Source organism: Trichosurus vulpecula, chromosome 1 (assembly GCF_011100635.1).
Source record: "Trichosurus vulpecula isolate mTriVul1 chromosome 1, mTriVul1.pri, whole genome shotgun sequence".
Lineage (NCBI taxonomy): Eukaryota > Metazoa > Chordata > Mammalia > Diprotodontia > Phalangeridae > Trichosurus > Trichosurus vulpecula.
In genome coordinates, this window is record NC_050573.1 from 50127411 (window position 1) to 50154013 (window position 26603).

Below are 26603 nucleotides of genomic sequence, written 5' to 3' on the forward strand. Positions count from 1 at the left end.
TTAGGCAGGGGGCACGCATGGCTGGCCTTCACAAAGCAGGGGCCACGGCTATCTTTCCCCACCAGGAGGGTATAGTTGGAGAGATGGGAAAACCCTCTATCCTGCCCAGACCACATCTTGAGAGCTGTGCTCAATTTTGAGGGCCATTTCTAGGAAGGACAATGATAAGCTGAAAAGCAAATGGAGAGGAGAAACCAGGATGGTGGAGGGCCTCAAGATTATGCCCTGTAAGTAAAATTTGAAGAAACCAAGGAAGTTTATTTTTTTTCCAGTGCTTAGCATGGTGCCCAGCACACGGTAGGCAATTAATAAATGCTTGTTGACATGATATATTCAGTCTGGAGAAGAGAAGACCTAGTTGGGGTGTGGGGGGAAGGGGCGGGAGGGGGAGGGGAGGAGTCTGAAAGTTGTCTTCAAGCATTTGAAGGGCTGGGAAAGAGAGATTAGCTTCATTCTGCTTGGTGTCAAAAGGCAGAACTAGAAAAAATGGGTATAAGTAGCAGGGGGGCAGATTTCAGCTCAATATAAGGAAAAGCTTACTAACTTACTAACAGAGCTGTCCAGCAGTAGAATGGGCTGCCTTCCGTGGGCACCCAAGATCCTTAAGCAAAGATTAGAGGCCACTTGCCAGCCATGTTGTAGAGAAGAATCTTGCACAGGTGTTGGTCTACACTGCCCCAAGGTCTCTTCTTTCCCTTTATGAGACCCTTGACTTGTCCAAGGTCACCCTAGGAGTCAGTGACAGAAGTGGGGCTCTGATCCAGGCCTCCTGAGCCCTGCCCTGTGCTGCCTCCCAGACATCCAGAAGCATCTGTCAGCCTCTGAACGAGGGCTGGAAATGCAGCCAGCAAGCCCATGCCAGGGCTCGTGCAGCAGGTCAAACTGCCCGTCGACTTCAGTCCTGGCATGGCCTGGTGCTGCCGAGTCCCTGCTACAAACCCACAAGCAAATGACAGGGTGTGTACGGGGGTGTGTGTGAAAGCTCCACTAAAGAATCTTCGAGCCTCTTTGGGAGTGGAGCTGAGAGGGCTGGTGAGACTGGGAAGGCTCAGGGCCAAAGTGCAAGTCCCCCTCAGCAGGCAGGGCAGGGGGACCCTCTATGTGCACATTCTACATCTGCCTTTCCCTGATTCCTTAAGAATTTTTTTTTCATGGGACTGAGGAAAGCACCCTGGACTGAGGAGAAAGACTAGACCTTTTAGCCCCTGCTCTGCCATCGACTCACTCAGTGACCTCAGGTCAATCTCATTTCACTGGCCTCAGTTTACCAATCAGTGAGATGAAAAGGTTTGGACTAAGGGCTTAGTCTCTAAGTTGCTTTCCAGATCTGGAGTTCTATGATTCCATACCTGCCACTAGCTCACTGTGTGACTCTGTACAAGTCTCTTCCTCCTCAGTGTATATTTCCCCATCTATAAAATGAGAGTGTTGGATAAAAGTAAGGATTCCCTAGGTTCCTAAATTTTGAGGCAGAAAGCTGCTCCACACCTTACCTAGAGGCTCCCAGCATTGCCTGGGATGAGGCAAAGTGGGGAGAAGGGAAGCCTTCTCTAGGAAAAAATTTAAGTTCAAGGCTGGACAAAGCTTTCTCACTAGGAACAGGGACCACAGCTATCTCATGTGCATGGCTCCCAGCCATATCTACCCCTTTGGGAAAGAAAGGAAAGCTCCCCTTCATACACTTATTGGGCTATGGCGCTTCAAATGTGGACCAGAGTCTAATTTCTGAAGATCTCCCAGCTCACAATCAACTGACATTGACCCATAGGCAGTCCCTGAAGTGAAGTGTCATCATCATCAAAGCCAGCATTTATACAGAGCTTTAAAAGCACTTTACAAATATTTTCTCCTTTTTAATCCTCACAACAACCCTGTGAGAGAGGTGCTTTTACATTTTATAGAGGAAGAAACTGAAGTTAGAGAGGTTAAAAGATTTGCTCAGAGTCGTACAGCTAAGTATCCGAGGCAGGATTTGAATTCAGGTCTCTGACTCCAGGTCCAATGCTCTATCCACTATGCCCCCTACCTGCCTTGTCATGGAACAAGCACTAGAATTAGAGTCAAGAGACCTGGATTTGAAACCTGGCTCTGATACGAACTAGCTGTGTGACCTTGGACAAGTCACTTGGCCCCTTTCAGTTTTATCATCTATAAAATGAGGAAAATCTTATTTACTTTATGGGGATAATTATGGGCAAAATGCTAGCCTGAAGCATTGAAGAAATGTGAGCTATTCATTACCATTTTCTTAAGTAATAATGAAGTCTAGGATAATTTCAATCCTTCCATTTTCTGAGTCCATGGTCCAGGAGAAAAAGACACAGTCCCTCCCAACACAGATGTGAGCATATTTGGTTCCCAAGCACCACCCCTTATACATGAGGCCTTTCCTAAGCCCCCATCTGCTCCCACCTCCTCCCACTCCTCTCAAACTACTTTGCATTTGAGTTGTATCTGTTCTATCAATACTTATATTTGTAGATTCCTGTAGTTTCCATTCCAATAAAATAGAAGCTCTTTGAGGGCAGGGCCTATTTCTTTGTAACCCTAGAGATTAGCAAAATGCCTGGCACACAGAAGGAATTTAATAAATTCTTGCTGATTACTTGATGGATATGAACAAATTGGAAAATCCATCTGTTGGGGGCAGCTAGTTAGTACAGTGGATAGAATACCAGCCCTGAAGTCAGGAGGACATGAGTTCAAATCCAGCTTCAGATACTTACTAGCTGTGTGACCCTGGATGAGTCACCTAACCCCAAATGCCTCCAAAAAAAGAAAAGAAAGAAAATCCATCTCTTCCTATTCTCCATCACCACCCTGGACAGAGGCTAAGGGCTTATAAACCAGGTGAAGGAATACCCCTCCCCCAAAGGTTTACATGAAGATAGGAGAACTCCCTGAAGGGTGAGTTGCTAACCTCAAGGGAAACCTGGGGCTTTCCATATGGAAGTACTGGCTGACTCCCTCACTGTTTACCCAAGAATGCAACTGATAATCCCACTGGGCCATGGCAGCTGTGAGTCACAGACCAGGCTGATGTCCACGGCATGCTGGGTATGGGACAGCTTCCCCAAACTCACTTTTCCCACGGTGGCCCCAGAGGACCTTGTAACTTTTAAAGTCATGAAGGCTGTGCTTGGGATTGGAGATTTCTGCATCCTTTCAAGCTGACAGTTCTCTTCAGAGTGAGTAAAGGGGACTAGCAGTGATACCCCCAGTATATTATTAAATGGTATAGCAAAAAGAACACAGGTCTAGAAATCAGAAGACATGGGTTCAAATCCCATCTGCTCCATACAACCTGTAAGACCTTGGGTGAGCTGCTTCCCCTTTCTCTTAGCTTCCCCATCTCTAAAAATGAAAAAGTAGGATCAGATAAGCTCTGAGGTCCTTGAAGCACACAATTCTAGGACAGTATCATTTTGTTCCCACGCAGGTAGATGGAAACATTCAGGAATTCCTAATCCCTCTCTGTAAGGATAAGGAGGGATTAGACTTGTTCTGGTGGGCCCCAGAGGGCAGAACCAGGAGCAGCAGGTTTGTAAAGAAGCCAATTTAGACTCAGAGTGAGGAAAATTTTCCTAATGATTGGAGCTGTCCAAAAATGGAAATGGGCTACTCTGGGAAGCAGTGGACTCCTCTTCACCAAAGGTCTACATGCAAAGGCTGCAATGAGAACATTTGTCTGCCACGTGAAGGTAGGGATTCCTTTCAGACACGAATTAGTCTAAATGACCGAGGTCCCTTCCAGCTCTCAGATTCTGTGCTTGTGTGATCTCCTATCACCACCCCTGTTCCTTCACTCCCATGAAGCCTCACAGAATCATGGGAGTTTAGAGCTGGAAGAAGAGGCAATCTAGTTCAAGTCTTATCATTTTAAAAAAATGTTATTGATATCTTTTGTTTTTATGTCACTTTCATTTCTGAATATATCCCTCTCCTTCCCTAAAAAGCCATCCATTGTAACAAAGAATAAAAAAAATAAAGAAAAAAAAGCAAAATTAACCAATGCCCCAACCAAGGTTGATGGAATGTTGCAGATCCATAGTCCCCCCACCAGGCAGAGAAAGGCAAGAGGTACATTTTATCTATTACAAACCATCCAATTTCTTTTGTTTTTTCCATTTACATTGCAATCACTGATTATACTGTTTTCCTGACTTTGCTTCCTTCACTCTTCATCAGTTAATAGACAGCTTTCCCTGATTCTCTGTGTCCATCAGTCGTCCCTTCTTACAGTACAATCATTTTCCATCTTATTCACTTGGCCCCAAGACACAGGAAAAGGTGCCTCCTCTCACTGCTCTGCTTAAGTAGGGGACTATGAGTATGGAACATTGCCTATGTCGGATTTTTTTTCTTGTGTCAGCTGGTTTTGCTACACTTGTCCCCCCTCTTTTTATTTTTTGTTATAAGAGCCAGTTCTTTGGGGAGGAGATACTATGAGATATAGTTAGCTATGTAAGTGACGTAAAAAATAAAAAGATGTCAACTAAAATGCATTTTTTTAAAGGCTGGATTTTTCCCCTGTGTTCTGAAGATACGTGGTTGTAGGCTTCTGAGGCCTCTTCTTTCTACTGTTTTATTTGTTTGTTTGTTTTGCTTGTTTGTTTTAAGGATCCAGAGCAGGGCTTCTTAACCTGGCTCCACAGACTTGTTTTTTTTTAATATTTTGATAATGTTGATTACAATATAAATGGCTTCCTTTGTAATTCTATTTTTCATTGTGTTTTATTCTAATGCATTTTAATTTATTTAATCATTAATTTTATTTCTGATTTATTTAATTATTTAATGCATTTAACATGATTCTGAGAGGGAGTCAATAGGCTTCATTCAGGTACCTTCTCTCCAAGCCTCAGCCTCAGCAGAAGCCCAGGCCAGAGAGAAGAGAAGGAAGAAAACGAGTCTTTTTCTCCAGAAGTGGGAAAGCCAAGTTGTTTATGGCAGGTTGGTAGAGAGAGAATAGGTAAAACGCACCAAGTCTCCTGTGCAGAAATTACAGCCAGGACACACCAAGGGCAAAGGTGGGGAGGCTGGAAGAAGATAGACAAGCAAACAGCTCTGGTAATTACACCTGCAAATTCACTTTCTAACCTTCAGTAAGTATCTCCCACGTTAATTTACTTTGCAAACCCTTCATAAACAGTACAAAGGTAAATGCCCGCCCAGCCCAGCCTGGACTCAAATGGTCACAAATTCCACAGGGCTGGGGCCAAGTTAATTCTGTGGTACCATACAACGGGGTGCTAGGTCAGGAAGAAAATCAAAACAGCAGGAGTCCAGAGTCCAGTCACTGAGAAACTAAAGCCATTTCCTCAAAATAAAACCAGTCGTCATTCTGCTTTATTAAAACACTTCTGAGTAATCAAATCTCTGGATGAAGATGAAGAGCCAACATAGCCGTGAGGACATGGCCCCGAGAACCAGCCAAAAACCTGGCCTCCCTGGGAAGTCAGATCTGGACTCTGAGACCCATTCATTCATTTAGTCATTCCAAAGGCATTTATTGAGCACCTACTATATGCCATACTAGGCACTGGGGACACAGACAAAAAAAGAACTGTTCTTGCTCCCAAGGAGTTTGCACTCTATGAGGGACAGGGGATGGCAGATGGGATACATGTATGCAGACAAGGGAAATTTTAAAATATTTAATGGAGTGGGGAGGGGGTGGGGGAGATCAGGATGGGGTTCCAGCAGGAGCTGAGCCCAAAGGAAAAATCTGAATTTATTTTTTTAATTTATGGAATAAAACAAACATTTCATAAAAGTATAATAAAAAAGATGAATGCGCATAAAACTGCAAGCGTATTATGTACAACTCGCTATTCCTTTTAATATATAAAAATTATCATGTAAATTTCTTTTTTGCCCTTTTTTTCTTCTCTTCCCCCTCTCCCCCATCCTAGAGCTGGCTACCATTAGATACAAATATATGTGTGTGTGTGTGTGGTGTGTGTGTATGTATACATATATTTATATATAATATTATATATTATATAAGTATGTATACATATATGTATGCATACACACATATACATTATATCATATATATGTATATACACATCTACACACACACATATTTACAAATTATTCTATACGTACTTCTATTTATCTGTTCTTTCTCTGGATGCAGATAGTATCTTTTTTTCTACATCTTTTATGGTTAATTTGGGTATTTATAATAGTCAAAATGACTTATTCATTCAAAGTCATTCTTAAAGGAAGCTAATAATGCCAAGGTGAAGAAGAGAGAAGGAAGAGCATTCTAGACTATTCCCACTCTGGTGTCCATTCCTGGCCATCACTTCTGGATACCCTGATTGTAGGGCCCACCTCCCCTCTTCCTTTGTTCCCTCTTACTTCCTAGTGAACTTTATAAAAAAGGATATATATTCACAAAGAAAAAATTGATCCATTAAAAATTTCCAAACGTAGGTATTAAGTACTTAATAAAAACAGTAGTTAGCACTGCTCTTTATCATTTTAAAGTTAGGTGCTTAATATATATTAGATCTTTGGAGTCTCACAATTCTAGAGGTAGGTGCCATCATTAGCCCCATTTTACTCACGATGAAACTCAAGTTCAGGTAACTTGTCTATGATCACACAACTCGTAAGTGTCAGAGGTGAGATTTGAACCCAGGCCTTACTGACTCCAGGTCCAGCACACCATCCACTGTGCCAACTGGCTGCCTTTCTAATTTGAGAACACAAAGGTTACGCCAAATCTTATAGTGTAAAGGAAATCTGATGAGTAGATTCAGCTGGCTGGCTTTCTGTTTCCTGAGCCAATCAACCTTGTTTCTCTAAGGATCAACTCACCACATGACATGTGTCATCTTGGGCTGAGAGCTGCTGCTGTGTGACTTCCCTCCTCCAGCGTCCCATCGGAATTCCACTTGTCTTTCCCAGAATCCCACTGCTCTTTCCCAGAACTCTCTGCTGTCTCTGGCTCGGGGTCAGCTCAGTTTTTGGGTTCATCCCATTCCATCCTTAACATCTATGCCACACCTCCAGCCCAACTGGGAAGCAACCATGACCCTAGCCTGGCCCCAGTTGTTCTGTACACACCCACCCACATAATCACCAACTATACTTAACCTATGTATCACCCAGAGATTAAGACACCCTCTCATCATCAATCTCCCTTTGATGCTCCCTTCTGACACAACAACCTAGAAACTCTCACTCTCTTTTACATACAGCATACCACGGAATCTTAGAGTCAGAAAAAATCTCTGAGGCAATCCAGTTCAACGTGAACAAGAATTCACTCTATAATACTCCTCCCCCCCTCAAAAAAAGATCTTGTAGTCTCTGCTTAAACACCTACAGTGACAGGGAACTCATTATCCATTTTTTAATAGCTCTTATTGTTAAGAAGTTTGTCCCTATAGAAGCTTAAATCTGCCTCTTTGCAATGGTGCCAACTCTGGGAATTTTCCCCTGATTTCTGCACCCTCCACATCCAACAGTGAGTGCAATCTTTTCCACCTCAATTTTCCTTGTACCATATTTATTTATATACATATTGTACTCCTCTCACCTCTAGTAGAGTGTAAGCTCTTTGAGGGCAGGGACTGTCATTTTTGTACCTTTCACTGTGGACTGGCACATAATGGGCATTCAATATTCAGTCCAATCATTCGATATTCCATAGATGTCGGAAATGAAAAGACAAAAAAAAAAAAAAGCAAACAGTTCCTGCCCTCAAGGAGTTTACATTCTAGAGGGTGAACCAATGTGCACAGTCACTGAATCTGCCTGCTGTGAAGCAAATGATCTATAAACCTTCAAGTCCTGCCCATTTGGGAATGAGTGGTCCTCAGGACCCTTTCTCCTTTTTTTCCTTCCCTCCGCCCCCACCGTAGAGCTGGCTACCATCACACACAAATACATACATACATACGTATGTATATGTATATACATATATGCATGTATGTATGTATGTATAGCCTAGCTTGAGGTAAAAGTTCACGGATGTCTAGAGTCTTTCAAAACCTCAACTGGAAGGTTGGCTAGGCACCCAAGGGCCAGGAGATATAGGTTAAAAGACTCACCAAGCAGGCTCAGGATGGAAAGAGCAGTTATCTCCCACCATCTGCTTCCAGAAGACTGGCAGTTCCAACACTCTCCTCACCCAACAAACACACACACACACACACACACACACACACACACTCATTCACACATGCACACACATAGTCTCGTGTGCACACACACACTCACGCTCACTTACACATGCACACACACATGAAAACTCACACATGCACACACACAATCCACACAGTCTCACATATGCATGCACGCGCACGCGTGCGCACACATACACACACACACACACACACACACACACACGAGACAACTTCCAAACAAATCAAAAACAACCAAGCTTCCAACACAGCCTGAGGGGCCCAAGCAGGTGTTCAAGGGATACTCCTGAGTGTGCATGCCCATGTTCTTCCATAACAACCCACAGACGTGTGTTCTGAGCTGAGAGAAAAACAGACCACATTCTCAGAAGACAAGACTAGATAAGCGAACACATAAAATATCAGGAGCATTTTTCAAGCCCCAGACTAATTATTGCCAATCCCCACAGCAAGACAACTGAAAGGGAAAAGAGACAATTTAAAAAAAAATGATCCAGAGAGACAGCATAGAGAAGTAGATGAAGAGTTGGGCCTTAGTGTAGAAAGATCTGGATTCCAGTGTTCTCTCTGATACATACTGGCTATGTGACCCTGGGCAAGTCACTTGATCCCAGGGAATGAAGTTAACAGATGAAATGCAGATCTTGATCAGTGGAGGGAGTTTTCAACATGAGTTTCCCACACTAATATACTCCTTGATCCAGTCAAAAAAAATGAAAAAAACAGACCCTTCGTTATGGCATGAGGCTGAGACAGGGAACCAGAAACATTTAACAAGCCCCACCGGACTCAGGGCTCATTGAATACAGGGACTGTCTTTTGCCTTTCTTCATTTCTCCAGCACATGGCCCAGTGCCTGACACACAGTAGCTACTTAATAGATGTTTGTTGACTGACTGAATCAATGACAAACAAAACTTGGTGATCCCAATGATCTCCCTATGACTGGGCCAGAAGAGTCCTCTCGAAGGCTCAGTGGCTGATCAGGGGGCACCAGATGGGTGGAGTCAGGTATCCCCAGTCATCCTCCGGCCCCCAACCCACATGTGAGGGCCAGTCTTACCAATCTTCAATAAACTGCAAAAGAATCATCATTAGAAAACACACCTTTCCTTTTTAATCCAACCCAACGAGCCTTAATCAAGCACCAACTCAAACAAACACTGCCCTGGGTACTGGGGAGACAAAATCTAAAATGGGGGGAGGGATTCCTGCCTTCCAAAGAGGCTGCATCCTGCTGGGAGAAGCCCACAAGGTAAATAGCTAAGCATATGTATAATAATAACATGAGCAGGGAGAGAGGAAGCAGAGGGGGTTCAGGAAAGATATCCCATAGAAAGGCTCATGAGAGCTGAGCCTTAAAGGAACAGTCAAAGGAGTGCAGTGAAGGCATCCCAGGCAATCTCAGGTGGCTAGGAGGTGGGGATAGAATGCTGAGTTCAAGGGAACCCAGTTTGGAGCAAGCATAGAATTCATACAGGGAAATGATGTTAAATAGGCCTGGAAAAGTAAGCTCGACCAAAGTTGTGAAGGGCTTTAAGGGTCAAGCTAAGCAGTTTCGATTTTTTTTTTCCTAGAAGCAACAGGAATCTACAGAAAGTTACTTTAAAACTATAATAATCATGTTTCTTAAAGGGTGAACAGCAAATCTCTCCTTCGCCTAACCCCCTGACCTCCACGGTGTTCATGGTTTGGGAGATTTTCTTTCTTTTCTTTAAAAATTATTTAATATTTTATTTTTTGGGATTTTCTTTCAATGTCAAATTTGTATCACAATTACCTTGGAGAATCCCAGTAGCAGGAAAAATCTTTTTAAAAACCCATGTCACTAGACAGGATCCTTTTCAAAATACCACGCTTTTAGTTTGTGCTTGGAATTGCTGACTTCTCCCAGCACATGATCACACACACACACACACACACACACACACACACACACCTCTACTCAATCACACCCTTATACTGATAGTCAAACAATATGCATTTATTAAGCAGTCAGTATGTAGTCCCAGGCCCTGTGCTAAGCAATATGGGTACAAAGAAAATCAAAAAGACTTCATCCTCTCACCCTTCCACAAACAGCTTTTTGACTAGCTTGGGATCCCAGAATTTTGAGACGGGGCCCTACAGACCACCTAATCCGGCCCACCTTACCCCCATTTTAAGAAGAGGAAATTGACCCCCAGAAAAAAGCGAAGTCTTAACAAAGTTCTCAGGGCCCCAAGCACCAACGGCGGGGCTAGAATCCTGGTGTCCTTGGTCTCCTCTCTAGAGGACTACATAGCCCTCACACCACTCCTTTAAGCAGGAATAGACTTTTCTGCCCCCAGACAACATGTGCCAGGATAATCCTTCACAAAGCCTGTTTCCTCCAGCTCCCCTAGAGTGCAGGAGGTGCCTACCACATCTTTGTAGCCAATAAATATTTGCATCCCAGTTGGAGTCAATAAATATTTGCTGAAGGGATGAGTGAGCACATTTGATGCTTCCATCTGACCGGCCTCCCTGCCTCCAGCTTCCACCCTCTCCAATCTAGCCTCCAAACCACCATCAAAAAATAATCTTCCTCATCTCCAGGTCTGTCCCTTTTAAAACACCTTCAGTAGCTCTTAGTTCCCCCTGAGAGGACACATGAACTGCTCATCCCAGCATCTAATGTCCTCCAAAATCTGGCCTCCACCTCTCCCTCCCCAGCCTGATTCTATATTACTGAACTCCAGCCCACCCAGACCTGGCATTGTTTCCTGATCTCCCTTTAGATTACTTGATTTCTCTCCAACTGTCTAGATCAGTCTGGCTTAATTTACTCTCTGACCACTTTTCTCTAGCTACTACAAACCTCCTCTCCTGATTCAGCCCAGCTGAGGAATCACCGCCTCCACGGAGCCTCAGCTGGAGAAAATGAGTCTCTTCCTTCTCTCTCCTGAAATTTTTCCAGAGCGCATTGGATGTCTCTTTGACCCTCGACCTTGTATCCTATTTATATTTTATTTCCCCCAACCCCTTCCCATTAGACTGTAAGCTCCCTGAGGGGAGAAACTACAGAATTTCCCATCTCCGCACCTCTCTCCTAGCAGCAAATGGATTGGAAGTGGAGGATGAAGGGCTGGTTGGATTTGTGATTTCCTTGGTACAAGGAATTCTCAGTAAGAAGACTCCCTCCACTACTGTGAGTCAGCACCTTCTCAATAACAATGGTCTTAGAAGAGCTGCCTGTAGCACTAAGAGGTTCAGTGATTTGCCCAAGGTCACACAGCCAAGAGGATGTGTCAAAGGCAGAATTTCGAACTCAGGTCTTCCCGATTACTCCAGCTCCAGACAGTAGGTACTTGATATTACTAGTTGAATTTGCTAGATTTTATTGATGCCACTCACAAGGCAAGCCAAAAACACCAAAAGGTGAACACACATAATAACAACCACTCACAGTGATAACATGCTGACTTAAGGTTTGCAAATCACCTTCCTTACATCAACTCATCAGAGACTCTCAGCCCTGAAAGACAGGTACTCCAACTATTAGCACACGCATTTTACCAAGGAGCAAAGTGAGGAGGTAATGGACTTCCCATTGCTGCTCACAGTAACTAATCTGGATCTTGAACTCGGATTTCTCCTGATGCAGGGCCAACACTCTTTCCACTATGCCATGAAAACCCCTGGGAAAGGGAAGACTTTATCAGGTTATAAGTTATAGCATATGGAATAAAAGAGCTGGGAGGGCCCTTAAAACACAGTGTTAAGAACTGGGAGGGCCCTTCAATCAGAGAATGTCAAGGATGGGAGAGCTCTTAGAAAGCACAATGTTGGAGCTGGGAGAGCCCTTAGAACATAGGATGTCAGAGCTGGGAGGGCCCTTAGAACACAGGATGTCAGGGTTGGGAGGGCCCTTAGAACACAGGATGCCAAAGCTGAGAGGGAGAAGGGGAACTTAGATCAAAGAATATCCAAGTCTGTAGGTACCAGACGTAGACTTTGAACCAATTCCCAACTCCCAACTCCAAGTCTGGTTCTGTTTCCACTACACTGCCCGTCAAGGAGAACAATAAAGAATTGGACCCTGGTTCCTACCTTTCTGGCAATGGTTGTGGGTCCAGCACCGTTCAATAAACTGGCCATTGATGACTGTGGACTTGCAGCTGTTGACTCCCTTCACCGCCCCCGGGCAGACATCTCCACACTCTTCCTTGTCATCTTTGTTGTCCACAATATAGTTGTCCTCCACCGAGTCTAGAATCTGAGACCAGTCAATGGTTGACAAGTAACATAGCTCGTTATTCTTCTCAATGCGCACAGCCCCACGGGTGATATTCATCAGGCTGTGGAGGCCAATCTCCTTGAGGTGGACCATCTCAAAGATGACCAGGGCATAGTTGAAAAAGAGGCGGGACCCACGAATGACTGTCAAGTTGGGGAAAAGGTCCTTGAGGCTCTCGAGCCCATACACTCGGAAGAGCAGCAAATACTCTGTGATCATGGTAAGTTTGGGGAAACTGAGGTCCCGGAAATCTTCAGGCTTTGTTTTAAACATCAGCAGTATCTGCAAGTTGCCCTCGATGACAGAGCAACGCTCCAACATGTTCAATTGTGTGAGGTTATTCCGAATATCCATACTCGGGCACACTGTAGGGAAAGGGAAGACAAGAGAGGCATTTTACCAAAAGGCATGCTGTATGAGGAACCTGACAGCTAAGAGGCTTTAAATACCCACGTAACACTAGGATCAGCGACCCAGAAAGCACCTCAGAGACCATCAAGTCCACCCCCTTATTTTTCAAATGAGTCACAAAGGTAATAAAGGTCAGAAGGGCTGAGACACAAAACCAGGTCCTCCCCCTCAAAGTCAGAGATCTTTCCTCTGTGTCCTCCTTTCCTGATCTTACTGATGAGGAAACTTCAGCCCAGGGAGGCTGTGATTTGGCCACACAGGATCATTTCTGACCTCTATTAATTAAATCAGGCAACACGGGGTAAGTCAGTGCTTCTCAGAATGTGATCCCCAGACCCTTCAAGGTCTCTGAAACCCTTTCAGGAGATCTTCGAAGTAAAAATGATTTTCATAATAATATCAAAACATGATTTGCCTATTAAAATATGTCTCCCTTTTCCAACTACATATCTGTGTCAGGCCAGCTTTTCTTCATACAGTTCAACCAAAACAACATAATGCAATAAATCGAAAGCAGAAGCAGATAGTAGAATCCAGCTGTCTTCTAGTAAGCCAGACATCAAATTGATTTGCAAATATGGAAAACAAACCAGACTTCTCAATAATTTTTTTGTTTTGGAAAATAGTTATTTTTCATTAAAAATGCCATTTACATTAACATGTCATAGGTCTATTACTGTAATGTTAAATGAATTAATTTATTTCAATTTCCAATAAAGTAAATATAAATAGATATAATCCAAGACCCCGAAAGCTCTTTGAAGGGCTCTCAATAATTTTTAAGAGTGTGAAGGGTCCTGAACCAGAATTGTGCTGGGTGCTACCTCATAGCAGCGCCAATGATTGTTGAATTTTCGGTGTGAATACTTACACCTTGGAAAGTGACAAACGCCACAAATCAGGGCTGGATTCTGTTGATTGTCTAGACTTTTAGAAGTGATGGAGAAAATGTCAATAATACAGACTAAATTTTAAAATATGTCATGGGCACTTTTTTCAGAGGAGCAATTGTTAAACATCTACCAGAACACAGTCCTGCCCAAGACCAAGAAATTCGAGACCCACAAGTTTGACAGGAAATAGAGCTGGGTTTTAAAAGTCAGAGGAGCTAGGTTAGACCTAAGATCCTAAGTCTGGAGCCAGAAGGGACCTCTGAAGACATCTAATCCAGTCCTGTCATCTACAGAGGGAGAAACTGAGACCCAGGGAGTTAAGTGATTTGGCCCAGATCCCACAAGGAATGAGCCTCTGAATAAGGAGGATTCAAACCTACATCCTCTAATGTCCTAGCCAGTGTTCATGGACAATGCTGCTTCCATGTTCTGGAAGATTATGATTTTATGGCCTCAGCCCAGAGAAAGTGAAAGGCTTCCTCCAAGGACACACAAAGATCAACAAGGAGTCACTGAGGATTTGTGAGCAAAGGAATGTTGTGACCAGATCTATAAAAGACCCAGCTGAAAGTGACCAACTATGATGCCAAAGGATGTGGCCAAGGCAAGATTCATTTTGCTTGACTATGCATATTTGTTCCAAGAGTTTTATCTTTCTTTTTTTCCCCAATGAGAGGGCAGATTTTTATTCGTTTAAAAAATGAAACTGAATTTCAATTTTTGTGTTATTAAAAAAAGAAGAAGAAAATGCCGGTTTAAGGAGGAGCGGAGACTAGAACTTGGGTCTTTCAGCACCTTACCTTGTGCTCTTTTCACCACAGCTTAAGGACAGAAAGATAAACACTCAGTTACCAGAATCTGCCAGCAGATTAAAATAAAACCAAACCCAGCGGAGCTCTCAGCTCACATTATGTAATTAGTACAGTGGGATTACAAGGAAGCAGGTTGTTGAGTAATGGGGTGGGGGTGGGGGGCTGCCCTGGGCAGAAGGAAGCTTCCTGAGTTCTATTTGGGGGCTTCTTCAGCCACTATGGTTTGGAGGAGTTGGGGGGGGGGTGGATGGTTGGAGGAACAGGCTGAGGAACAGGCTCCAAGGAGCTACAAAGACCTTCAGGCCCCCAGCACCAGCCCCCGGCTTCTGCTAGCACTGCTCAGGACTGAATGCCAAGGTGAACTTTCCCCAGCTCTCCAAGTTCACTTTGGTTCAAAGGAAGAGTTACTTCTCAGAAACCAGCTCCCCAGAACTTGCTATGCCAGAGGGCAAACTGGAAAGAAAGAAGAAATGCCACTGTATGTCTCACCACCAGGCTGCAAGGAGACTCTCCCAGGCCTCCCACTCTGGACACCAAGGAGGGAAGCTTACCGGCCTCTCCTCTCTTCTCCTCTCAACACAAATATCCCAACAGAAAAAGCCCTGAGCCAGAGCAGGGCAGCCCACAGTGTGGCCACCCTTAACAACAGCAACTCCATGGGCAAGAAAGACGGATCCATTAGGGCCATGTAAGGAAGCTGTGAGCAGCTACAGACAAATGTGGTCATATCCTAGATGAATCAGATGTCTGGGAAACATGGAGTCTGACTGCCTTTCCCCACCGGACAAGAGGGGAAACTGAGGAAGTTAGGTGTTGCAGTGGATAGAGCATTAGGCCTGAAGTCAGGAAGTCCTGAATTCAAATCCAGCCTTCAACATTTACTACCTGTGTGACCCTAAGCAAGTCACTTAACCTTTGTCTGCCTCACTTTCTTCAACTGTAAAATCTCACAGGGTTGTTGTAAGGATCAAAAGATATAACATATGTAAAAAAGGCATACATAGTGCCTGGCACATATTAGGTACTACATCAATGTTTATTCCTTCCTTCCTTCTTCTAAGGTCTCAACCAGCTCTAAATCTATGTTTTTATGACATTAAAGGCAGGTGGAAAAGCCAGATTGTCCAAGGTTTTAAATGCTAAACTGAGGGTTTTGCATCTCAGCCTAGAGCTAATAGGGAGCCACTGAATATGGTCAGAGCTCTGCTACCAATATCCCCCAGTCTATGACCACCATTCCCTGCCTTGAAAGAGAAGCCCCTTCTCATGCGCACAGGAACAGAGGCCCCTAAAGGAGCTGCCTTCTGCAGCCTTCTCCTTCTGAGCACCATTTCCTCATAGGAATGGAGGATCTTCTTGGGCTTTTCTTCCTGAAGCTGAGGCTGCTCCCTGAGGTTGTAATTAATAGCCACCAATCTGGAGACCTGGCAAATTGTGACTACGGTCCTGATGGAGGCTAACTCAGCTTGTCTGCCTTCTCTGCCCTGGAGTGGGCACTTCACCTGTAGGATGGTCCATGAGGACAACCTGGCTTCCATCTTAGCACCCTCACCCCCACCAGCCTGTGAGCTCTAGGAGGGTGGGCGAGGGCTGTATTATCTCTCTGCTGAGTCTCCCTAGGACCTGGTCCCATCATCTGCATATGGTAGACTCCCAGAAAACATGGGGAAGGTGGCATAGATCGTGTCATAGCAGTATGGACTGGCTGAAGGAGCCGAAGATAGCGGCATCGACTTTAACGAACCATCCAGAAAGCTAAAAGGACCTTTCAGATGATGCATTCTGTCCAATGCCCTAGATGAGGAGAATGAGTCCCAAGAGGGGATGTCATTTGCCCAATGTCACATGCCTAATGCATGGCATTGGAACCTGGGATTCAAACTCGGATCCTCTGTGTCCAAATCCCATGTTCTTTCCACTGTAGTTACACTACTGAAGGAAAAGAAAGACCATCTGCACATGTTCTCCATGCCCACAGGGTGGGAAGTAGGCACAGGCCGAGGGCAGGGACCTTGGGAACTGAGGCTGCTTTGCCACCAAGGCTGTGTCACATTTACAAACTTTACAAACACAGCAAGTTGTTCCTCCCTTCTTTGCCAAGGCTGAGGGACTGGGAGTGTGGAACTAGGTTTTGTGCTGGAAAGAATTTCAGGGGCAGCTAGGTAGTACACTGAATAGAGCACCAGCCCTAGAGTCAGGAGGACCTGAGTTCAAATCCGGCCTCAAATACTTGACACTTAATAGTTGCGTGACTTTGGGCAAGTCACTTAACCCCAATTGCCTTGCCTTCCCCCCCTCCAAAAAAGAACTTCAGAGATTATCTAGTCCAATAAAGTCGAGAAGTGAAACTATTTGTCCAAGGCACCCAGGTCAAGAGCAAGCATTCAAACTCAGGTTTTCATCGGACCAAGTGCCTAGACCAATGGAATGTGGCTGGCATGCAGATTAGATGCACTGAATGTCTCTTTCTCCTCCTCCTTCTTCTTCTTAATAAGGCAAGGCTTTCTGGGCAGGAGAAGGGGGAGGAATATACTTGAAAATGAAGGTCATATAAAAACAAAAGATATCTATTTTTTAAATTAAAAAGAACACTTGCACAGCCCATGTCCTTGGTTGAGGAAAAACGTAGTGGGGAAGTTACAGGGTCATAAATTTCAGAAGAGGCTTCCTAACGGTCAGAACCAACTGTCCTACAAAATAACAGGCTGCCTCCCAAGGGACTGATTCTCCTGATCAGAAGTATTCACACAGACTCTACTTAATGGTCCTGACGATCTTCCCAGACCCTCTCTACATCCTTCTTCCTACATCCACAGCCCTTATTCCTCTAAACACTAACTTCTCATGTTTCTCTCTAGAGCAAACTACATGGCTTATGCACCAATCCTCTGCCTCACCTGACCACTATTTGGAGAAGAAACCTGTTGCCTCTCCCTAGGCCCTGGCCCCAGTGGGTGACTCCAGCCACCAACACAAAACACAACACCTAGTTAACAAGGAAAGGGAGGGACAGCCCTGCCCAGCTCACAAAACCCTCGGGTTTCTTTTTTTATTGGAGTAATTAAAGACAAGTCTACTGTTTTCAACCCCTTTAAAAACCAAACACCTGTTATCACTAATTCTCCACTGACTCACAGGACCTTCTCCTTGCCAACCACTTTTCCGGCTCCACCACTCAACAGCCCAAGAGTCCCCATTGGACTGAATGTTGACATTTGCAAATAGGGCACAGAACTGGGACTTCTTCTATGAAACAGTGACTAGTTCTCGTGCTATCACCCATATGTTCTAAGTCTGGAAGGGAGCACCAGGTCAAAGAGAGGCCAGTCCTAGACCTAGAATGCTTCATGGGCTATCCCATTGAAGCACTTTGTGGGGTACTGCCTCCCTTCCTTCACCTCTTGGACCCCAAAGTAGCTTTCAGACACAAGATCTTAGTTGAATTTAAAGTCATTTTTACAGGTATTTGGAGGGCTTTGGGGGAGAGTTCAAGCAAGTCCCTCTGCAATCTTGGCTCTGCCCCCACCAATCTGAGTTGAATTTACCAATCATTTATTAAGCTTCTACTAGGTGTAAGGCACAGCACCCTAGGTACCAAGGACACAGTGACAAAACCAAACCATACTGCCCCTACCATGGTGCATGGAAAGATGAACTGAGGACTTGGGTCTCAATTTCAATCTCTCCACTTACTACCCATGTAACCTTGGACAGGTCACTACAACTCTGGTTTCCTCATCTAAAGAATAAGGAGGATGGACTAGAATGTCTTGAAGGTCCCCTGTAGTTCAAAATCTACGATCTTTCAAGTTTATATTCTGTTGGAGAGTAGGAACAAGGGGACCAGAACAGTGTCTGGGCACACAGTGCCCAGGGAAATTATCATGCACATATTTTGTATAGTTAAAGTAAATCCAAGGTAGGATATTACTGCTTGGGGGGAGGGACCAGGAGAGGTCTCAAGTAAAAAGTGTTACTCGCTTTAGAGTTGAGGAAACTGAGGCTCAGAGAAGAGAAAAAGACTTGGTCAAGGTCATAAAGCTTTTAAGCTGGAACTCAGACCTACAACGTCCATGTATGTTCCTCTTCCTACAACAACAAACTACCTTGGATGTGGTTGTTGTTGATGTGTTTGTCCTTCATTCTTGAAGAGGACTGTGACGTCAGGGAAATGATGCCATGACTTGCAGTTGACTTTGATTTGAGTGAGGGAGGGCTGTGCAAGGTCACCAGCCTCATGAATTTGGAGGAAGACTGGAGTTCAAATCCTGCCTCAGATACATACTAGCTCTGAGATCCCCGGTAAGGCAATAACATCTCTCAATTTCAGCTTCTTCATCTGCAAAATGGGAGTGGTGGTAATAATTAGCTCTACCTCCCAGGGTTAATGTGAGGATTAAAGATGATGATCTATGGGGCAGCTAGGTGGTGCAAGAGCACCGGCCCTGGAGTCAGGAGGACCTGAGTTCAAATGCGGCTTCAGACACTTGACATGACTTACTAGCTGTGTGACCTTGGGTAAGTCACTTAACCCCAATTGCCCTGCCTTCCCCCCTGCAAAAAAAAAAATTTCATGATCTATGTAAAGTGCTTTGCAAACTTCAAATCACTAAATAAAGGTTAGCTGTTACCATTACTATTAACAATTGTATTATATTTCGAGGCATTAGTGCTCTCTGCAGGTATAATGGAAAGAGCATGCGAGGTCGTCAAACAAAAAGTGGATGACCACTTGTCGAGGATGAGAGGATGCGATGGGATATAGTGATCTCCGGAGCCAGAGAGCCTGTGTTCAGATTTCAAATATGGTACTATCTGGGTGACCCTGAGCAAGTCATTTGCCTCCTTGGGTCTCAGTTTCCTTATTTGTAAAATGAGCGCGTTAAGACTAAATGATCTCTGAGGTCCTTTCTTACTCTAGGTCTACAGGCCTGTGTTGGAGAAGGGATTCTTTTTCAGGTAGGAATTGGACGGACACTCTCAGCAGTCCCTGCTAGCTCTGAACTTCTCTGACTTCTGGGTTCAAATTCCAAATCTTCTAATTATTTCCTGTATAACATTGGGTAAGTCACACAGCCTCCCTCAGTTTCCTCCCCTGAAAGAGGAGAGGGTCTAACAGGAGGGCCTCTAGGGTCCCTTCCAGCTCTAAATTCTCTGACCCTATGAAGGCAGCATTCCTGAAAGTACCAGTCCTGAAATACCACTTGTGGCAAGATTCCATGTATACTGGCATGTGATTGTCTGTCTCACTGACGTACGTTACCAAATGGAACTATTTCGAAACATGTGATCAAATGAGATCATAGGTGGGAAAGGGCTTTGTCACAGTAAAGCCCTGTGCAAATATTCAGGAAGGAGTTACTGTAAGTACCAGGACAACCACTGGGAGCCACATGAAGGGTTTAGCTCCTCACGGGGTAAGAAGAACACAGGAGGCAGTGTGGGGCAGGGGAAAGAACACTGGATTTAGGGTCACAGAGTAGAGGTTCAACCCCCGGCTCAGCTACTCCTGCCTTTGTGTGACTTTCCGAAAGTCCCTTGAGTTGCTTCATCTCACATCCAACCAGGTGCCCCCTTACCTCTATAATCTCTCTCCAGACCATCCCCTTCCCTCCAGCCAGCCACCAGCCTCCCTTGATTCCCATCCCCTCTCCCCAGAACTATTGTGGAAACCTCCTTATTAGACTCCCTTTATTCAGGCTCTCCCCTCTCCAGTCATCTTGATTGATATCTGGCCACTGGACCCATATGGTTCTGGAGTTGAGAAAGTGAGGCTGGTGACTTTACACAGCCCTCCCTCACTTAAATCCAATTCATTGCAAGTCATGGCATCACCTCCCTAATGTCATGGGAGAAAAAAGGACCATCACCAACACCACCACTACCACGACCACCACCACCACCAACAACAACCCCTCTCTAATCCATCCTTCTCACAGCTGCCAAAGCAATATTCTGAGGTCATTCCCATGCTCAAGCAGTTTCAGGGGCTCTCTATTTCCTTAGGGACAAATTACAAACTCTTCTGTGTGGATTTTAGGGCTTTTCACAATCTGGCTCCAGCTTGCCTCCCTAGGGTTAATGACATTACTCCCTCACGTACTTGGACTGTTCCAGACAAATGGGCCTGTGGGCTGCTTCTCTCATCCCTGACATTCTTTGTCATACCTTGCAAGCTGTCTCCCACCAATAACAATAACAGCTAGCATTCACATAGTACTTTAAGGTTTGTAAAGCACTCTATGAATAGGATCTCATGTGATCCTCTTAATAGCCCTTGGAGGTGGATGCTATTCTTATCTCCATTTTACAGATGAAGAAACTGAGGCAAACAGTGGTTAAGTGATGTGCTCCCATTCACACACCAAATCGAATCCACTCCCTCCCCATTTCCACATCTTGGATTCCCTAGCTTCCTTTCCAGAGTGCCTCCTCTTAGAGGAATCCACTTCAATTGCTGGTGCCCATCTTTCATTTATACCTGCTTTGTATAGATTTCCCATTTGGTTTTGTTTGCATACATATTTTTCCCCAATGGAATGGAAGCTCCTTGAAGGCAGGAACTGTTTCAATTGTGTTTGTATCCCCAGTGCCTAGCATAGTGCATGGCACACATTGGTGTTCAGTCAGTTTTCGGTCATGTCCTATTCTGTGACCCCATTTGGAGTTTTCTTGGCAAAGATATTGGAGTGGTTTGCCATTTCCTTCTCCAGCTCACTTTTCGGATGAGTAAGCGGAGGCAAACAAGATTAAGTGATCTGCCCAGGGTCACACAGCTAAGAAGTATCTGAGGCTGGATTTGAACTGAGGAAAATGAGTCTTCCTGACTCCAGACCCAGCACTCTATCCACAGTACCTCCTAGAGGCCCCACTTGGCACATAATAGGTGCTTAAATGTCTGTTGTATTCAATCAATAAAATGAGGGGATTGAGTGAATGGGATGTCCTCTGAGGTCCCTTCCAGATCTATCCTTGGACACTAGTTATCAGTATGTACATCAGCTCTTCAGTCTTCCAAATGAACTGGAGGAAAAAGCAGGTGGAGAGTGGGAAGTTTTAGAATCTTAGAATTTCAACCTCTCAGAACAACACGAAAGCTTAGAGGTCATTCATCTCACCCAATCCACTGCCTGATGCAGGAACCCCTTTCCTGGAAATAAAATTCTGAATGATTGCCCAATGTTTAACATTTGATAATAAAGAGGATCTTCTCTACTTGGGATTTTTAACTTCCCATTCAACAAGAAGACAGTGTTGTTCTGCTTAGCATGTATTAAAAGCTCATGAATCCTCAGGTCCCAGCCCACCATCTTGCAGGGCTGGCCACACCTCGTCTCTTGGACAGCCCAGTCTAAGTTGGGCAGGCAGGGCAACGCCTACTGAGTATTTTTCTCTACTCTTCGATAAGCAAGTAATGTTTGACAGCCCAGAGACTTCTACCCACCACAGCTCACATTCACCACTCTTATCATCCCCACATTGAGTGAAAAACATGGCCATCACACAGGCTTTCACATACCCATGACAGAGGAAATAAAGTCTGGGGATAGGATGGAACACCCCAGAAAGCCAGGTATACATAGAAAAGAGAAGGAACTCTGAATTAAAGACAGTCTCATAATTTCTAAGTGTTTACAATAATTTAATAATAATAATAATAGCTAGCATTCATATAGTACCTACTAAATGTCAGGCACTTTACAAACATTTTCTCAGTTGAGCCTCACTACAACTCTAGGAGGTAGATGCTATCATGATTCCAGTTTACAATTGAGAAAACTGAGTTTAAGTGACTTGCCTGAGATCACACAGCTAGTCCTTGTCTGAGTTATTTGTTGTTGGGTCATTTTCTGTCATATCCAACTCTTCGTGACCCCATCTGGGGTTTTCTCGGGAAAGATAATGGAGCGGTTTGCCATTTCCTTCTCCAGCTCATTTTATATATGAAGAAACTGAGGCAAACAGGGTGAAATGACTTGCACAGGATCACCCAGCTAGGAAGTGTCTGAGGCCAGATCTGAACTTGCTGATTCCCAGCCCAGTACTCTGTTTAGCTCCCTTTGAACAAGATTAGTCAGGTAAGCAGGGCTCAACACAGAATCCTAGATCTCAGAAGGGGCAAGAGCCTCAAAGGCCATTTAGTCCAACCTGTATCTGAGTAAGAATTACTTCAATAACCAAAGAGTGTCCATATCCAGTCTGCTTGGCATAGAGAATAGAGTTCAAATCCCCCATCAGATACTTACGAGCTGTGTGACCTTGGGCAAGTCATTTAATCTCTGCCTCAGTTTCCTCATCTGTAGAATGAAGAGGTTGGCCTTGATGACCCCTAAGGCCCCATCCAGTTCTAAATCTATGATCCAATGGCCCCCAGTGAGGGGAAGCCCACTACCTCCCAAAGTAGTCCAATCCACTCTAGTACAGATCTTACTGTTAAGGCATTCTTCCTTATGTTGGACCCAAATCTACCTCACTGCTCTCCCCTGTAAGGGCCCTCCACTCCTGATGAACAAGACATCTCCTAAAGAGATCTTCCATTCATTTACTGCCTGCCCTTCCTTCTCTTCTCCTCTCTGCCAACCTAAATCCCACCCATCTTTTTATAAAAGTCCAGTTCCACTTTCACCTCCTCTGAGATACCATCTCTGATTGCCTACCATGTATGACCTTAAGAAAGTCATTATCCTTCTCTGAGCCCTCAGCTTTCACATCAATAACATAGGGAGAATTAATTCCTGCTGGCACCACAGGGGTTTGAGGAACAGGATGGCATAGAAGGAAAAGGATTGGATTTAGAATCAGAGGACCAGGGTTTTAAGGTCCATGATCTGAGTGGTATGGTATGGCAGAAAGAATGATGAATTTGGAAACAGAGGACATGGGTTCGAATTCTGACTTAATCAGCTCCTCCCTGGGAGACCTTGAACAAGTTACTTACCTTCTCGGTTTCCTCATCTGTTAAATGAGAGAGGCTGTACTAGATGGCTTCAAATCCCTTCCAACTCTAATATTCTAAAATCTAGGAGTCTCTGTTCTACTACCACCATGATTTGTAGCTGCCATCAGGACCACAGCCCTGGCCAGGGCAATGTCAGTGGGCTGCCAGCTGCCTGGTGAAAAGATCCCAACCCAGTAGCAGTGGAGGACTAAGGGATCAGAGGCTGGATTCCAGTAGGAAATAAGCTCCTTGAAGGCAGGGGACCTTTCTTATTTTCATCTTTGCATCCCCAGCAGTTAGAACAATGCCCAGAACATAGGAGTGGTCACCCAATACGTGTTTGTTGAGTGAAAGAAAGTCACAACCTGTCAGCACCTCAATTCTCTGGAAACCTATAAATGAAAAGGTTGAACTGAGTGGTCCCTTACGTATTTTCCGACCCTACCATATTGTAGATCTGAAAAACAGGAGTGAGCTGGAGCTAACTCCAAACAACTTGCCCCACTCATGCTGATTATTAAATGTTCACGGTGAGCATCTTGGAAATGGGCAAATGCAACAAATCAGGGCTGGATTTTTTGTTTCATTGATTGTCTAGACTTAAGAAATTGGTGGAGAAAATGTTAAAAATACAGATGAAACCTAAAAGTGCACCATGTATACATCCCCCCCCCCAGCCCATTGTTAAACATTTACCAGCATGGCCCTGTGTGTGTAGCCAGAAGCTATTGTTGTCTTTGGCAATAAACCAGGCTTTAAGGGGCCTGCTTTAACCTACTGCTTTAAATTAGCATATTATAATTTATATAACTTTATATATAAATTAGTCCTTCCAAGTATTGAAAGAGATTTGGGTTCAAATCCACATTTATTAAATGCCTTGGGCATGCAAGGCACTGAAAGAAGACACATTCTCTGCCCTCAAGGCATTTATGATTAGGAGGATAAAACTGGTGTGCAAATAAGTGTAATATTATAAGGAAGAGTGAGAAAAGTCCAATGGTAATAGTAATAACAACAGATGTTTCATAGGCTTTAAGGTTTGCAAAGCTCTTTCCTGGAAACTGTACAATAGGTACTGCATGAAACTGAGGCTCTGAGAAAGGATAAGTGATTTGCCCAGGGTCACAAAGCTATCAAGTGTCTGAAATGGGACTGAATGCAAACACCATCACCCACCCCACCACCTCCACACTTCTGTGGAGTCTCCTAAGTGCAAAGGAGAGGTCCAGACAAAGCGCAAAGAGAACATTTTCAGGGGGGGTGGGAAGGCAAAGCTTCATGGAGGGGATGGCCCCTGAATTGTGCCCTAAAGCCAAGGGTAAATTATACTAGATGGAGACAGGACAGCAGCAGGAGCAAATTCACAAAAATGGGGCAGGGCAACAGAAAAACAGACAGGGAGCAGAGCACTTTGGCTAGCATCCAGAATGTGTGAAGGGGACTAGGCTGTGTTAAGTAGGGACAGGTTGGAGTCAGATGGTAGAGGGTCTTGAATGCAATGATCAGGGAGGAAAACTTGCGCTGGCTGTTAATCAGGAGGAATTTCTCAGATGATGCTGTGAAAGGTAGCTTGGAGAAGAGAGCCACTGGAGACTGAGACACCAATTAGGAGATAGTCAAAACCCTTAAGTAGTTTAATCATTCCCCTATTGTCCTGTTTATCCATTCACTTTGTTTAGCTAACCTGCCCCTTCAGTCCCAAATCCCAGTTAGCAGAAGTCCCAAGAAAATGCCCCCTGACCACAGATCTACTTGTTCTGGCTTCTAGAAATATGACCCTGAAAATTGAAACTTGTCGGGGAGCATAAGAATCCCTGTGTGTTGGACTGTTTTAGATGTATGCCTTATACCCCATCACATTTCCCTAACCCTTCCTCCCTCTCTCCCCAACTCTGACTATTTTCACCTGTTGTTCCTGCCAAAAAGAATGATCTTTGGACTGGAGAGAACAGAACAAAATGAACTAATAAGAAGCTGATCCCCAAGATTAACTGGGGAGTTGGTATGAGAGAGAGCACCTAACTGCCTTGGGTGGATTCAAGATACTAGGCCCAGATGAATGACCTCTTCTGGTTCAAAAAACCCAGCAGATTTGACTGGTAACCCACTGTCCATCATGGATATAATCTTTGAAAAAAAATATAATCTTTGAAAAAAGAGGGACAAGAGAAGAGAAAGATGCATATGGTCCCAATTTGTAAAAGAGTAATAGAAGCAACTCCTCAAGCTGTGAGTGAGCTTGACCTTGATTCCTGGCAAAATTCTAGAATGGATTATTAAAGGGTTGGTTAGTGAAAATTCAGAAAAGAAAGCAGTGATAGCAAGGAGTCAGTATAACTCCATAAGGCTCAGGCCAGACTCACTTTATTTCCTGACAGGGATACCCTCCTAGTGATTCAAGGGAACGTTGTAGTTTTAGTGAAGGATTTGACAATTTTTCTTATGTTATTTTTGGGGAAAAGATGGAAAGATGAGGACCAGAGATCAACATCACAAGGAGGAGATGGGAGAGGAGTAGCCAGACAGCAGTTCTTCTAGTTGATTCTCTAGGATTCTCTAAGTATACCATCATATCATCTGCAAAGAGTGATAGTTTTGTTTCCTCGTTGCCTATTCTAATTCCTTTGATTTCTTTTTCTTCTCTTAATGCCAAAACTAACATCTCTAGTACAATATTGAATAATAATGGTGGTAATGGGCATCCTTGTTTCACTCCTGATCTTAATGGGAAGGCTTCTAGCTTATCCCCATTACAGATAATACTTAACAGCAGTTCTTCTAAAGAAGATCTGTGGGTTCCAGTGGACATCCAACTCAACGAGTCAACCACATGATATGGTGGCCAAAAAAACTAATATGACCTTAGGCTACATTAAGCATGCTCCCCAGCCTCCCTGAACTTCCTGCCAAAGTTATTCTTTCTGAAATGTAGCTTTCACAACAGAAATCTAGAATCCCAAAGAAAGAAAGGTCTTCAGAGAGCCTCCACCTGAGGCAAGAAACCACTCAACTGCCTCCCTGACAAGAGATGATCTAGTCTCTGCTTGGATACCTTCAGTGATAAGTTCACTACTGCTATCATTTCTAGCAAGTGCTTAGGCCAAACCCAAAACTCTGCCTCCTGGG

At 44.3% G+C, this 26603-nt stretch overlaps 1 protein-coding gene across 2 annotated transcripts in view; it reads right to left on the reverse strand.

Annotated features, from left to right (window-relative positions):
• INSR (insulin receptor) overlaps positions 1-26603 on the reverse strand; it is a 150872-nt gene that overhangs the window by 114426 nt on the left and 9843 nt on the right. For both annotated transcript variants that reach the window (XM_036758164.1, XM_036758159.1), the window contains exon 2: positions 12234-12785. In XM_036758164.1, the coding sequence (XP_036614059.1) occupies positions 12234-12785 (552 nt within the window). The remainder of the gene's footprint in view (positions 1-12233; positions 12786-26603) is intronic.